The 16547-nt window shown below is 42.5% G+C and overlaps 1 protein-coding gene across 3 annotated transcripts in view; it reads left to right on the top strand.

Moving 5' to 3' along the window:
* LOC139210586 (neurexin-1a) overlaps positions 1–16547 on the top strand; it is a 227609-nt gene that overhangs the window by 63540 nt on the left and 147522 nt on the right. For all 3 annotated transcript variants that reach the window (XM_070840646.1, XM_070840645.1, XM_070840648.1), the window contains one exon: positions 13941–14242. In XM_070840646.1, the coding sequence (XP_070696747.1) occupies positions 13941–14242 (302 nt within the window). The remainder of the gene's footprint in view (positions 1–13940; positions 14243–16547) is intronic.

The raw sequence follows: 16547 nt of genomic DNA, 5'->3' as shown, positions 1-16547 counted from the left end.
CAAAGCAGACAAGTAAACAAAAAATACACATGCACAGACTGGAAGCAGAGTATTCCTGTGATTTAAAGCAAATAATGTTTTTTGGCTTGGTTAAGCTAATGTTTACTTTGTGTGTGTGTGTGTGTGTGTGTGTGTGTGTGTGTGTTTGCAATGGTGAATGTTAAACAAAGAACACAAAACTAACAATACAATAATACAAATTATGGAAATGATGTGCCCTGGTTGTAGATCACACCCACAGACTGTAATGTAAACTATACCACCAAAATATGTTACATTATAATGTTCATTACATGAGAAACAACATGATAACTCTTTAAAAGTATCCATATATATCCTGAATATATACTGAAAGATGAGTCAGATTTATTCTTATTGTTTTCTTCTTATTACTTTGTTAGACTAGTTAGTTGTTGCACGGTATGTAGGATGTATATGTATACATACATACATATATATATACACACTACTCACAAAAAGTTAGGGATATTCGGCTTTCAGGTGAAATATATGGAAAATGTAAAAAGTGAATGCTACAGTGATATTATATCATGAAAGTAGGGCATTTAAGTAGAAGCATGCACTGGTAATTTCTTCATTTTAAACAATTTATTGAAAGAAAATCTACCAACAGTGGTAGGTAAACCACAACAAAACATGTTCAGTGTCTCAATAAATTGGGACGTGGCCAAAGGACGTCCACTCCTCTCCTTTCTGTGACTCTTCCAGTCTCTGTATCACTGTTCCAACCTCCTGATGACACTCTGTGACCCTCTAAGCTCAGTGAACACCTCCGTCTGAGGACTTCCTGTTTGAAGCCTCCAGTGTTGAGGTGCTGCTGATCAACTGTTAGGTGTCGTCTTGGTCTCATGATGTCAGAATGTGAACAGCAGGATGAGGAGGACTGTTTAAATACCAATTCTACCTGAAGCAGGAAATGTATTGGTGGATTCATGGATCAAACCTGTTGTGAATGTTGCTGTTAAGCTTCTTGTTAGAGAACAGCAGCTGGTGCAGAAAGTACTGAGACACTGAACAGTTGGACATGTGCATTCAAAGGTTTAGAGAAGGTCACATTAAGTTCACCTGGAAAGGTTAGAATGCATTTTAGGTTCATCCTGAAATTTCACCCGAAAGCTGAACATCCCTAACTTTTAGTGAGTAGTGTTTATATGTATACATATGTATATATTTAAAGCATGAAAGACTTTCTTGAGAACAGGAAATAAACACAGATTAAACTACAAACTTTCAGCCCAGAGGATAGAGCAATTTGTACTCTGAAACATATCTGTGTTGGATGAGTCACTCTGATGGATGTGAACTCCCACTGATCAATTCATAGTACTGACAGGATTGACAGAGACCTGAGAAAAGAGCTGTAATGCAGTCAATACCTCTCAGGGTATTGCTGCACTGCGATGACTGTTCTCACCGATCACATGCATTTATTCCTGTGGCATGGCTGTTGCAGCTCCCAGCAGAATGCAAAACAGAAGAGCTCGCAGAGGCAAGCTACAAAGCAGATCTATTTGTCACCACTCTGAAGGCTTAGGGGGCAAAATGCAGGATCATCTTTTTTCTATCCCTCTTTCTTTGCTGTTTTCACTCCTGATAGAGGCTGATCTTTATCAAGCTCCCGTAGCCTTGACTCCTGTCACCATAACTGGCTACACTCTCCTTCATCACTCAGGCCTGTTGACAGCGGAGTGGCAGCTGGACAACCCATTATGAAATGACCTTGGTCTAGTGTCAGCAGGGCCATAGAGCTGCTGAAACAGTAACACCCCAAAGTGAGTAATTTTCTCTCCATAGGTCAGCATCTTTGCTGGTGGACAATCTCCCCCTGTAGATAAAGGTGGGGAGGGGGCCCTGACACTATCAATCGCTAACATGATGGAAGTGGAAGGAGGGGGAGGCCATAGAAGACAACCCTGTGTGAACAAACCTTAGTGGGGACAACAGCGTCGATGCAGTTAGAGCGACGGACCGATCTGATTAAGATTAACAACAGCTCAGCTGAATCTTCCTTTGCATTCCCGAGCAGGGCCGTTTAATTAGTCAATATATTTATTTATTCTCTTACCTGACTGGATTTCATTAAAGCCTCTAGAGTGCTATTTGTTTTGAAGCTGAGCCGTAAAGCGGCACCATGATTCCCTATCACCTGTTAGGAGAGAACACGGCTCTGTAGTCTGTATTTTTAGCACAACTTTAGTGAGGTGTTTCAGCCTTTGAAGCGGTGCGATGGCACTACTGTACCGATGCTTCTGGTATCAGGCATTCTGCTTTTACTTGGGTTTCATCTCCATTACCATGGAGTGTTTGGCTCAGTACAAACACTTGTGCCTCTGTCTCTCCACTGCTAAGGATACCTCAGTGTGATCTTCCTCGTGGCTGGGAGCCTTTCTGTGAGACACGGAGAGGAGTTTATTGTCTTTCTCAGCTCAAATACCCCTCGGTGCAGAGCTGGCATTGCAACGGGCAACTTGGGAGAGCAAAGGCAGTGGGTGTGTTGTTGTTAAATGCATACAGTAGGTGCTGTGGAGACTCCTCTGTGTATGCATTAGTGCGACACCACATAGCAAAGCCCATGATGGATCTGCAGGAAAAGAATCGGATGGCTGCTGTTTTTATCAGATAGTTTGTGGAAATGTTTTAGATATTAAAACCGAAGGAAACTTTAAAAACATAACTATGCGAGTTGAATCCTGCCATCCTTTAGCCAATGAGAACAAAAACCCAGTCTGGTGTTGGTGACCTTGCCCAGCAGCTCAGTGAGGTGATGCTGGGATCCTGTCAAGCTTCACTGTCCTGCAGCAATTTGTTCAGCGGAACAAATTTTTAAACATGCAGTGATGCTGCTCAGCGTGCTGTGCCATGTTCTTTAACCACAGGGGAGTTAACACACGTCGGCTGTTGGCAAACCTTTGTTGAGTGACCACTAACAACAAACAGGATCTTTTGACAACAAAACAGAATTTGAAAAAACAAGTAAAAAAAAAAAAGGCTTAGCACAACACCAAACTGCAGAGCTCTTTGTTCCCTTTTGTCGTCTGAGTGGAAAAGAGCGGAGGTGATGTGCTGTGAATATTTGGTTTAGATTCAGGATACATTTATCTCAAGTTCACCTCACTGCACCTGAAAGAACTGGTCCTGACAGACAGGCCACTTTGCCAGTGTCAGAGTATGAAAGGCATGAATGAACAATCTGATCTCATTGTGTTGACTCTGGAACTGAAAGAACAAAAGTATATATGTGTGGCTCCACTGGAAGATGCGATGCTGGGAAGTCGCTACCATGGAGACATCAAAGCAAAAGGCTGTTTCCTCACAGACCGGCTCCTCTTTCTCTGCTTTTTCAGTCAAATAACTGAAAGTGTATTTTATTTAGAGTATAAAACTACTACCCAAACTGTCAATTCAAAATGAATTCAAATAAATTATTTGAAAACATGTTTGTGGAGCATTTCATTTCATTTTTACTTCTATACCAGCAGTGAATGATGCCTTTGTTGATACAAGGTCTGGTTGTTCCCAAAAGGCAAATATGACTTGACTCTGAGGTGCTGAACGCTTTGCTGACATTCATCATTTTTACAAACATTTGGAATAACTGGTTCTGTGTTTGGACCTCTCTAGTCGAGCTCTCATCCTGTGGAAAATGAAGGTTATGGCGGTGACCCAGATGATGATGACTTTCCAAATTATATGGTTTAATTATTTTTGGCAGCTCATAAAATACACCAGTAAGTGTTTCCGCCACAGCTGATTAAATACTTTTACTTTTATTGAGGTCTGAGTGTTACTGACATCCGGTGCAGCCGTAAAAATCCTCATCACTCTCTTTTGGTTTTCCAGCAGAGAAAATGCATCGGAGCATTTTTCATTTATGATCGTGTCAACTAAATCTGAATCCCTCTCTCTGATTCTGTTCTCTGTCTCATTTTCCTTCTTTCTTTCTCTTTCTCAGATTTAACTCATGCTGACTTTGTCTTTCATGTCATATTACTGAAAATTATGACGGCACGCTTGGTGCGAGGTTTACACTTAAAATACACAACGCACAATTATTCCATGACGGGAATCTGCACACGTGCATTATGTTTGTATTAGCACTGATGAGCTTTCAAATGTGCTAACTAAATTAATCAAATTGAGCAAAAACAATTAGTCAGCACATCCAAATAGCAGATAACAGCAGTGTAATTCCTCGCTTGTGTGATAAACAGTCCAGCCAAGGACACGCTGAGGCTTCCTAGCTTAATACTTAAGTTGATGTATGTGTTGTCTGGCCAATGAGGGATGAGCGCTGAGCAGAAGGATAAGAAAGAGTCTTTGCTGATGTGTCTGCTCACTATCAAGGATTCATGCTGTGTCAGACAGAGAGTTGATCTCAGGGCTGAGAGCTGGAAAGACAAGAGCAGCTCCGCACAGAAATGATCCCGAGACACACTGGCAATGTAATTAGCACATGAATTATTTCTGTGCAATGACATGCCTCAGTGCCTCTTGACTTTGCTCTTGTCTGAGGAATGTCTCCCTGTATATTGCCCAAATTAGACATCTGCCAAACGCCGGCCCTTTACAGTCAGACACTAGTTCCAGTAATCAAAAGTGGACAGTAACCTCTGCTGCTCTCTGGTAGTGTGCACTTCAGGTCTGTGTTGGCAACCTTGACAAGGGTACATCCACACTGAGCAGCTTGTTAAGATGCTTATGGCAAAGATTTATTGGTGCTTTTCAAGTACGGCTGCTATCAAATGTTACTGCACACCTGCTCGTGCAGTTCATTGGCTCTGATAGTAAATAATCACTCAAATGTTATCATTTGGTATGATGCATTAGGAGGAAAATAATGTTTATAGTCTTCTGCTTAAATATATGTGTAATTAAGTGAAGTGGTAACTATACATTAATATCAAAAAGCTTCTCTTTTGATGAGGATATTGATCCTCCCCATCTCCCCAAGGCTTACATTATTATCCCTTGGATTTACTCTGTAGAAATGGATTGGGCTTTGCAGATTAGTATTCAGCACATTACACTCCCTCTTCACTGTAATGCTGTTGTGATTCTGTAATGGGCTGAGAGCAAATGAGAGCCTTGCAGCTGGAAGTGTGCTGTTTAGTATGTGTGTTCATACAGTGTTTGTTTGCCTGAGTGCAGGGCTATTCACATGCATACTTGTCTGTCTGAGTGTTTGTGTTTGCATGTTCTGCTTCTATTTTGATGTCCTGTTAGATTTAGTTGCCTCTTGTTGGGTCTTGCTATTTCTAAACTTAGCCTCAGAGGCTTTACACTGTTTTTTTTTTTTTTACACTCCTGTGCAGATTGACTGCCTCGTCACCTGCCATGGCCATTAAGTCCTCAAGATGCTGCTTTTGGGGGAGGTATTTGTTAAACCCCCTCCACTGAAGTGTCTTTTTCTTTGGTGGAGGAGTGCACCAAAAGGTTTAGTTTAATGGCCCAGCTGCCAACTATAAATGTCTGCCTGTTTTTATCTCAGACATATTTGACTTTGAGAATCTTCTGTACTTTTCTCATAATCCCTCTGGTGATGATCATGGAGCCCCTTCAACAGAATATAAAGCCCCCCCCCCTCCCACACACACGTCTAACCTATTTTGTTGCAAAAAGCTGATTGTAATATTGCGATTCACGTGGAAACAGCTTGTCCTGTGTGACTGTGTTTTCAGCGCTATTAAATATATCAAAAGCACTGAAGAAGAAAACGTGGATGTTGCTGCAGAGTGGTCAGTTTGAATAAAAGGAAGTGTTTTCTCTGGCGTGGATGCAGATTAATGCATGTGTTGTGTCTGCACATGTTTTGTAAGCTGTCTGAAACACCTTCTTTGCTAAGAGGAAATTGCAGTCTGATGAGACATCACAGGAGTCGGTGGTGTTTCATCTGGTTTATGTGTCAGAGGTATTCAGGAGAGACTGTGTGTGTGTGTGTGTGTGTGTGTGTCCGCATCAGTTCAACTGTCTATTGTTTGTTTTCGTGCTGCGTGAGTGTGTGCACAGGTGTGTGCATCATCAGCGTTTACAGCTGTGGATGAGGTGGATGAGGTGGGCTCGTGTCCTCGTGGGGGCTGCTCCCAGAGGCCCCTGATTGAGACACTGCCAATTAGAGTGAGCAGACGTGGACTGTGTGTGATCTGGCTGACACACACTAAAACGACTGCCCGACTTTTGGTTTGTGCCACATTTTAGTAGATTTTCACCATCGACCCTCAGAACCACAATTCATATTTCAGAAACGTCTTCGGTGCATCAGCACGATGTCGTATAACGCTTATGCATCAGATTATGAGACTTTATTAGAGAGAGATGTTGATACAGTAAAGATAGCGGCTATAAATAACAGGATTTAGCTCTGACCTTCATCCTTGCTGCTCGCCAGCAGTTTCCTGTAATGAACAGTCCAGCAAGCTAATATTTAGAGCTCCACACCATGGCATTATTAATATTCATAGACATAAACTGATACGTTTCTATAATAGAGGTAAGATACAAACACATTGACAGAGAGCATACAGCAGCACAATGCATCATGGGACAGTGAGCAGTGAGAAAACAGCCCAATGAGGCATCTTCCTCCCTTTTTCACCACATCTGGATGAGTTTGTGGAGAAAGTGAACGGATGCCTTCTACCTGCAATCCCTGTCGCCAGCTGTTAAACATGGTGCTATCTGTGACGCTGCTGGCAACAACTGTGTAGGAATCATATGGTGCGCTGACTGCTCTGCATGACCATGTAAAACCAATGTACCGTGCAGATACATTTACAGGACCAAACTCTCCCTGTGGTACAAACTGTTTTTCGCCGTATTCAAATACCACAATGTCATCATACATTCATTTGCTCCAGCTTGTTTTTGTGTTTTTCAGGATTAAATGCTCTGTGAATCAGTTGCTTTTGGGAGGCTCTGAGGTTTCTGTCTCCTTTGTCCCTCAAAAACCAAACCAGAAATCTCTAAATACGACGATACACAACTGGAAATCTGATCTTTATGATCTATGATCTTCTTATCTGCCTTCAAATGAACTAATAAACATCATTCTGTTTTTGTTATTATGTTAAGAAGCTATAGTTTTAACTCCTGTCCACCAGGGGGGGACATTTTTAGGGTTACACCTGAGCTTCCTGTAGCCGTAGGAGATGAGGAAGAGTTAGATCTGTGCTGAGAGGAAGCTGGTGTGTGGAGCAGTGCTGTCTGTCTCCTGTGAGTCTGTGATGAAGCGTCGCTGTTGGTCTGTTTGGTCTGTTTCTGCTCTGTGGTCAGTGAAAAAGTTCCAAGCTACCAGATCCTGTGAGGATCCTACCAAGGCTGGCTCACTGGTGGCTGCTTGTGTTGGAAGGACTTTATATCAGCTCTTTGTGTCGTAGTCATGTGGATGCATTTTCATTGAATTTAAGAAATCAATTCAAATGCAGACAACTTTTGACGTAATTATAGAAGAAGAGACGTTACGGCGAAATGAACTGCACCTCCACAAATCTATAATATTGACTGAAATGCAAACATTTGGCAGCTAAACAATTCTTTAATCAACAGAATAATTTCATTACTTAGACAAAATGTTTAGTTTAATCAGGTGACACTGGCCCTGCGACCATTTCGCAACCATTTCTGACATTTAATAGATGGAATAATGGATCGATTAATGAACAAAAACAAACAAAAAAACAGATTAACCAAGTGATAATTAACATAATCATGGTTTTAACCCTAGAAAAAACACATATTTGAACAGCTGTCTAAAACTAAACTAGATGTTGTGCATGCTCTCCAGTTCACAGCACACACACACACACACACACACACACACACACACATTTGCACACAAATAGGTTCCTTGAATCAGTTTGCAGAGAGCAAACCACATCTTCTAATAAGTGACTAATAACAATTGACAAGCTGAATGGCAAAGCCAATTATGAGCACATTTACTATGGACCGAGTGTTTCTGCAGACTGACACGGGGGGGGGGGGGGACTCTCTCCGAGCGCAGCAAGACATCCTTCATACTGTGAATCTAAATGACACTGTACGTTAAGCTAGCACAGCGTGGTGTCGGGCCGGATGCAGCATGTGTGAGCTCCCACACGTCTTTGCATGCCGACTCCTTCAGTTACATGAACTGAGCTAACTGAGGCTCTCTCACCATCCTGCTGCTCTGTCAACACCATCAGCTGCGAAAACAATCAGACATTTTAGTTTTTATTGCCGACGTAAAAGAGTTAATATGAAATACAACCGTCAATGAGCTGGGAATGCTTACCTTGCGAGCAGAGAGCAGTTTGAGACATTTTATTAAGTCTTTTGAATGGTGCGATAATCATGTAATAAAATATGTTCTCAAAGAATGCGACACTTCAGAAACTCCTCTCTCTGTCGTAACGTAAGAGGCTTAGGCCTATCCTATCATTTTAATAGGCTGCCAGACACTAACTTCTGTATCATTTTAATAGGCTGCCAGTCAAACATGGAAACACAGAGTGAAAGGGCGCCCAGTGAAATCCAGTGTCAGTCACAGAGCGCTGCCGCAGATGATTAAACAACTTTGGCCTCCCCATCGCATGGCTTCAGCGTCCGGTTTTATTTATGGCACATCTATTCCTTAAAAATCCACAGGTACTATTTTGGAAGTGTGTCTTAGTGTTTTTTTTTCTCCAGAACTGTGAACTTCCTCTGAACCTCAGAAAACTGAGCGCGGCACAACAAGCTCTTTTCCCTGCAGCTTGTGACTGAGAGCTGAAAAGGGTATTTGGAGCGGTGCGAGGAGAGTGGGTGTTAGTGCGATCTCTGACAGAGAAACAGTGATGTAGAGTTAGTCACAGTTAATGCTGGGGACTGTCATGAACAAGAAGACACCACTGGAGATGGCCAACATAATTAGGGTGTCTGTTAAAGCAATGCCTATAACACCCCCCCCACTCCAGCCCCTTAAAATAAGCATGGATCCTGCTTGTTAGACGTCACCCTTTTTGTCATTGCTAATGACATTAACAAGGTTTTTTTTTTTTTTCTTCAATTCAGGACGTGTGAAATGGTTTTACTGGATTTGTACGTGTAACAATGCCATGTTTTTATTTGGAGTGTTGTTTGTCCCACTGTTTTTGACACACAGTACATATTGCTCACAACGTCAGGTCAAAAATGTCACAGCAATGGCAATTAAAATCAAAGTTACCCCTGCTGTTCCTTTCACAGGTAATTTTTCTTATATCCCGCTACGTCTGTTTCAGACTGTTGTGTCATGATTTCGTGTTGACAGGCAGGGAGCTCCCCTGGGTGCAAGCTAATTTAAAAAGCAGCCATAGAGTAGCAGATGCCAGATTAGTGTCAGAGCAAAGTGACGGATGAGGAGCCTCCTGGTCGCCGGATCACATGCTGGCGCTGCTATACATATGCTCATACTCGCAGCCCCTCGGTGCTTCGTGATAAATTAGTGATTGGGTTCTACGTACTCAGCTTCGGTTAACTCGGGGTTAAATGATACGCTGGAGACATTCACTGCATGCTGCCTCTTCTACTTGTGCAGTGACGTAGCCTCGTGCAGCTCCATGCCTCTTTGACTCTTTGTGACACTAATTTAATTTGAGTGGCGAATAATTGTATTACTTGCATCAATGTGGATTGTTAGTTCTGCACCACAACCACAAATGTAACGTGACCGTAGAGAATGAGGTTCCTGAATGGCACTAACAGTTACATGCTATTGATTAACAATTATTTACTGTAAACGGCAGAAGACAGAGGATATGTACGGAAAAAGGTCGGTTAATAGTTGATTTTACAACCTGTAAACACGTGAGAGTAAATTTAGTGAAGACACAGATGGTCTGTTTTTGTACGAAAAGGGGCTGCATGACTTTTTACCTAGGTGTCTATTTATGGCTCTCCCTAGGAGCTACACTTTCACTCTGTTGGTGTCTGTTTCTGTCCTCTGTTCTCTGAAAACAGACTAAAGGAGCTGGCTCTTATCCATGTTCTCATTCAGTGTCATGACTCAAGGGCATTCAGGTGCTGGCAGATTGCTGTAGTTTGATTGACTGTAGACTAAAGGACAGCCCAGAGAGACAAGTGGAAAACGCCCAAACACCCAGGAGAGCACAATGACTAAACAGTAGTCTTCTTCAAGATCAAGCAGCTTCTTTTCTGCAGGAAACTGACACATCAGTGACACATCGGCTGCGAGATATTAACGGTGCGGGTTGCTATGTCTGCTGTGATCCTGCGTGTGATGGAGATGCACTCAGAGATGAACATGCTGCTCACCTTTGTTTCAAGGCTCCGAAATGATGCACTGAATGCACAAAATATCCAGGACGCTCTTTGCATAGAGTTGTCTAATGAGGTGAATTCAGGTGGAAGTCATCATCGCTTTTAAGCACATGTTAAAGGGATAATTATCAAACCTGTCGGATTTTACTGTCAGAACGTGCTTCCTCCTGGAGGGAGCGGGCTTGTTTGATTTAGTTGTCAGTATTTTACATGATCCTGTTCTAAAATATGGCATGTGTGCATTTAGCTCCACAGCATAGTGCAAACCAGCTCCGCTGTCAGGATGTGTCATTCTTTTGTCTGTTTGGTCGGGGATCTGTCAATCATGCTCGTATGTCATTTCAGTAAAACAAATAAAAGCTTTTATACATGACATTAAAGCTCCAGCGTTACGGTTGAAGCAGTACTTTAGCTGACATTTTCTATATATTATTATTTTGTACCTCCTCGGTCTGCACATGTCGGCCTCTATCTCATTTGTTAAATAGGCCGGCAGAGAGTTCGACCAGCATCTGAGGACGTAGTTACCCTTTGAGCTCACTCATGTTTAAATCACTGAATCTCAGTTAAACAGCAACATTTCAGGTTTCAGTAACTGAAAACTGTTTGATTGCAAACAGGTCGATTGAGTGCAGTGTGTCTGCCCCCCCTCCCTCTCCATCCATCCCCCTAAATAATAAAAACCATCTGATCGACATGGATTTTGAAGGTGCCATGTTGTTCATTCAGACTGAGCGCTCCTTGTTGTGGAGTGTGTTTCACCTAGTGGTGAAAAGCAGAAGAAAACAGCAGCTAAAGAAAATAGGGTAGATGCCTCCCCAGCAGTTACAAGGAATAAAGTTTGCATAGAAGAGTGACCTATTATCCAAATATGGAAAGGCAGCAAAAAGGAGCCAGCTGTGTGCTTGTGAGCTGGCTACCGTTAGTGGCCAGATGGAAATGTGAGTGCGAGCTCGGCCTGACACTCGGCTTGGCTGAGAGCTTGATGGTGGAATGACTTCAAAAACTAAATGTCTAAAGATTGACAAGTCATGCTTCGCCAGCGCCATTATCGTTGTGAAAATGTGTCTTGTGTCTTTAATACACTAGTTTAATACACTTCTGTTAGGTGGTCACAACATTAAATCATGAACTGACTTGTTTCTGGATGACGTGTAAATAAAATACACTGCAGCTTAGTGACTTCAGACTGATGCTCAGATTGTTCTGCTTCATTTAGTCCTACATATGTTTACATCAGAGTGCTGCACTCTGCCAGTGTGTGAATGGAAATATGATTCTCTAAGGAGATGTATGCCCCGAGTCCTGAAACTGCCTCTGGGCTGAGCCCCAAGTGTTGTAAATTCCCAACAATGGCCCTGCTGTACACACACAATTCATTCTCCAGTGGTTAGGGGAATTAACTGTGAAATGCAGGCACGGCGATGTGTGGAGAGAGAGATGAGAATGACCCCAAACTATTGGCTCTATTTGTTATGTGGTCACTGAGCATGTGGAGCGGGGATGGTGGGTTTAGTGGAGAGAGTAGAGGTCTCTCATTGTCACTGATAGGGGGCTCAGACATTGAGGGAATGACCAAAGAGTGGTGAGATCCAGTCAACTTCAATTATGGCCCCTCGCAGTTTTCTCAGAGGTGCACTATAGTGCCTTAAAGGGGAAATCAATGAGGTGACAAATTGTTGTGGACAGCAACCCTTTTATTTGTTGTGTTGCTGTATGCATGCCTGGCTGCGACTCTGAGCATGGTTGTGTCTGTGTTTTTGGCAAGTATATATAAATGTGCAACGCTCCCCATTTATGATAATTGAATGCTTTGGTCCATTTGTGTTTTGGTGGTTTATTTTCTGCTTCAGCTTTAATGGCTTGTTAGCTGTCTAAACCTGTTTTTAAACGCTTTCTAATGGGTGTTCACATGCATCACCCTTTAATGCTCAGTGCCGCTTTGTTTTTATCTCACCATAACAGTGCTAAGGTTTTTCCTCGAGGTTATTTTCGCTTTGTCAAGCCGCTCACGGCTTATGAGTGCGGACATGCTGGAGTGTATTGAGAGACGCGTATAGATGAATTAATTGAGCATTTTTTAATGGAGGGCGGCCGAATGAAGCTGTCACAGGAAAGCTTTCTGCTTGAATAGTTGTATTCGGGCAGATTTTTGATCAGAAGAGTTGGTAAATACTGAAGTTAGAAGTCATTACTGAATAAACTTATATATCAGATTTGTAAAGATATTGATATCGGTTGATGTAGGACACATAAATAAATCCAAACTGTCCCCACATGTCCACTAAGACCCTGGCGTTGCTGTTTATTACGGTATTACCGTGCTGACCTGTGGTCTGTAGAGCAGATAGTGCATTTTATTTCTGGTCATTTCAGAAGTCTCTGTCTAAAAGTGGTACTTAAGGACCCTAAACAACTTGTGTGGTTGATATGTTTGTGTGGTGTCAGTTCTAACTGATTAGTTTCTGTTTTTATGGCTTTCACACTGACATGTTGTCTGGATCTTTCCTGATTGGTGTGTAGAAGCGTCTCTTGATTGTTGGAGTTGAGCTGTTGCAGCTCGAGTGCTGACCTGCTGGAAGCTTTCCCACTTGCCTTGGGCTTATCTTAACTTTTCTCTGTCGAGTGAGAGATTTCTTTTTAAAAAGTTTTTTGTTTTTTTTCCATTTTTATGAATAGTTTTCTTTCACTTGCTCACCATAATGAGCCGGAATTGTTTTTCTGCTGTTGTTTAAAACATACACCGGGTGAAGATTACTCCGGCCTCTGTGTGTTTCTCATCTTACAGTCGATACTCAGAGATGGAACATGAATGTGTGAGCCATTTGAGATTCTCCTCTTTTCTACTATTTGTCACCGATATTCTTGATCTTACTTATCAGATTTCTTGACATATTGTCAACACAGAGGCAGCGCTTACACAAGTAAATTCCTTACTTGTGGTTTTTCAAAGAAAAGCAACTTTCCCCAACGCTAGTGTAGATATCAGTCCAGGAAGTAATGAACCTAAGACAGACAGCTAAGACAGCTGACTGCTGCGGTGCACTTCATCCGTGTAAAAGCAAAGAGATATCTCGGTCAGTGTTTGTTTAGCCTGCGCTCTGTCTTAGCTGAGACGTCTATTGTTGAGCATTAATTGCTTGAATCTCAGCACTCCAGTTTTAAACGTGTGCGTGTACACAGACTTTAAATTAGCCAGTGACATAATGGATTTAAACATGCAGCATGATAGAATGTCATGTAATATGGTCGTGGCGTGTCTTCCGTTCGGCTGAGGCCGGTGTGAATTAGCCACATGTTCTTGGCACATAAGTGGACAAAGACACCAGAGGCATGAGAAAAGAGAAACGGTACACATCACAAAGTAAACAAGGGGAAATCAGTCCTGAATGTATTTATATTATAATACATGTAGTTGTTGTACAAAGTGCTTCACTCTACACTCCTGTGCTCTCTAGCTAAAGTAAGTATGAGGTGGTCATTAGAAGATAGTAAGCATGTCTCTAAATATGCCTTCCATCACATTTCATCATTAAACTAACATTTTTGAGACATTCTCTCTCATTTTTCCTGGCAGCTTCCCAACAGGCACCCAAGAGGCCAAGATATTAATGCAACACATTTCTCTTTCTTTGTCTCCGCAGGAAAAGAAGAGTATGTCGCAACCTTCAAAGGATCTGAGTTCTTCTGCTACGACTTGTCCTTGAACCCGATTCAAAGCAGCAGTGATGAAATCACATTGTCATTCAAAACCCTACAGAGGAATGGACTGATGCTGCACACGGGCAAATCAGCTGATTACGTCAACCTGGCACTGAAAAATGGGGCTGTCTCACTCGTCATTAATTTGGGGTCTGGAGCCTTTGAAGCTCTTGTGGAGCCAGTCAATGGGAAATTTAATGACAATGATTGGCATGATGTCAAAGTAACAAGGAATCTACGTCAGGTAACAGTACAGAGGGTGATGCAGAGACTCAGTAAATGAATCAAAACAAATGCACTTAAATCATTACCATCATACAATCTATTATTTTTCCAGACATTGTGATTGGGCGGCTAAATCAAATCATGGTGGTGTACGGTGGAGATGAGACAGAACCACAGCTGAGCAGGGACGTCTAGATGTGAATCCAGATCTTTATTAAGTTAGAGTTTGAGGGAGGAAAGAAAGACAACTTAAAACAGCGTTCAGAGGATTCAGGCTCATTCGGATAAATATGAGAAATATGACATTCATCTGGTTTTAATGTGTTCCATCTTGATTAAGTTAACATGTAATATATTAGTATGACGTGTGTGCACCCAACTACAACTTTGAGATATGAGTCAACTCAAATGTCAGTGCAGTGGGAACAGTCTGCATGAAGTGGTTTATTGTTTCTGAATCCTTATTGTGGCACTGCTTGTTTAGATGTTAGTGCAGAGCCTCTAACTGGATCTATCGGCTCCAATGAGCTCTCCTACACGGCTTTGAAGACTCACCTCTGGATTAATAACTCTTAAGAGGCGGTGTAGTGACCGTTTTGACCTGGTTAGACGGCACAAGAGCTTCAGCAGCTTGTGCCGTTACTAACATCAGAGGACATCGGATAATGTCACACACCTGTGGCATTGCTGCTGATAACAGGGGGACTGGCCAGAGTATCAACAGAATTGGTTCTTGCCTGGTTCCCCCCAAGAGCAGAGGAATCAGAGGGGATGAAGGGAAGGTGTGAAGTAGAGCTTAGTAGTAGAGCACATACAAACCAGCAAGAACAGATTGTCCTGGCAGGAGTGAAGCTGCAGAGATCAGTGAGTGTTTGTTGCATTTTAAACAGATTAACTACTACTGATTAGTACCAGGCCAACAAATACTAAGTGGTGTCAGGATGCAGCTGCCACTCTGCTGGTGGCAAACCGCCCTGGGACATGACAACGGTGCCAGTCTGTTGGACACATGACCGATCAGAAGAGAACAAGTGCTTGCTGAGGCGAACACCAACACATTCATACACAGCGGCTTTCCACAATATCAGCAGGCTCCCCCATGTCGATTAACGTCAGCAACCACTGTCTCCGCTGCTGGTTGGAATTTGACGTCCTTGCTGGGTAGAAGTTTGTCCCAGCTATAGTCGGATCTCGATCACTGCCTTCATTTACAGTAGGTTGATGTGTTGTGACTTTCTGTGGCCAAACGGTCTTTTACAACAGGACAGGGGTTATTCTCCAGTGCTCCAGTGCCCAGTTGGCCTCAGGTGGAAGGAAACATAACAGTTGGCATCTGTGGTCCTGTGGATTCTACTGTATCGTGACCACAAGCCACAATTGGTGTTCTGGTTTCAGAGACTGGGGACTCAGAGTCCAGCTCCACTCGTAGGTACCGCTGGGTGGGCAGGGCTTCCCTCCAGGTGACTGAAGCTTGTAATCGAATTAATTCTGACAAAAAACAATTCCATCTCTGGAAACTAACAACCAAAGAAAATCCACTAAATAAAAAGGGAAGCAAGCAAAGTCTAACCCATGATATTTGTAGGATCCTCCAGCAAACAAAACCTGGGGAACAGACTCTGTCAAGGAAACATGGCAAAGTATTGTGTGGATGTTTGAGGTTTAAACAGTCACCTGGCTGTATCAACTCCAACGGTGGACATGTGTACTATACGGCTGGCCTAAATCCAAGTCTCATTTCCCATTTGAAGTAGCCAAGAAAAGACTGCTTCACTTGCCTTCCACTGAGAACGCAGCTCAGACGCAAGTCATTTTAGGGAACCGTTGTAGGCAGCATGTAGATCACTGGATCAGGACTGGAGAGGCGATGTCTCCTGGAACTGAAGAAGTGAAGGTTCGGGATCTGTACGTCCTGAAGATAAGTGGATGCACATATGCTGTTACTGGCCATCAGAACGTTCTTTCAAGTTTACGTAGCAGGCACATAGACTGTTTAACGTGTGTTAAATAGAGCTGCAGATGTTTCTTTCTGTTTACCCTACAGTATCATTCTGACCTACATAGAATACTTGATAAGATTTCTAAGGACAGTTACACAAAGCATCTCTAGATTTGTTCCTGCTCAGTTGATGGGAAACACTTGTCTTCACCTCAGTACCAAAGCTGCTTCTTTTGCATAATCAGCAAATTGATTATAATTAAAACTAAGGATTTGGCCAGCTTGAACATTCACTGCATTCAAATTGTGAAAGAATACCAAGCATATTGAGTGCATGCTCTGTGGGGGAATCCAAATTGCCATCCTCCTCATTCTGTGTCAGGGT

Source organism: Pempheris klunzingeri, chromosome 12 (genome assembly GCF_042242105.1).
Source record: "Pempheris klunzingeri isolate RE-2024b chromosome 12, fPemKlu1.hap1, whole genome shotgun sequence".
Classification (NCBI taxonomy): Eukaryota; Metazoa; Chordata; class Actinopteri; order Acropomatiformes; family Pempheridae; genus Pempheris; species Pempheris klunzingeri.
The sequence above is the reverse complement of the archived record's forward strand: the minus strand, read 5'-3'. Positions and strand labels throughout refer to the sequence as shown.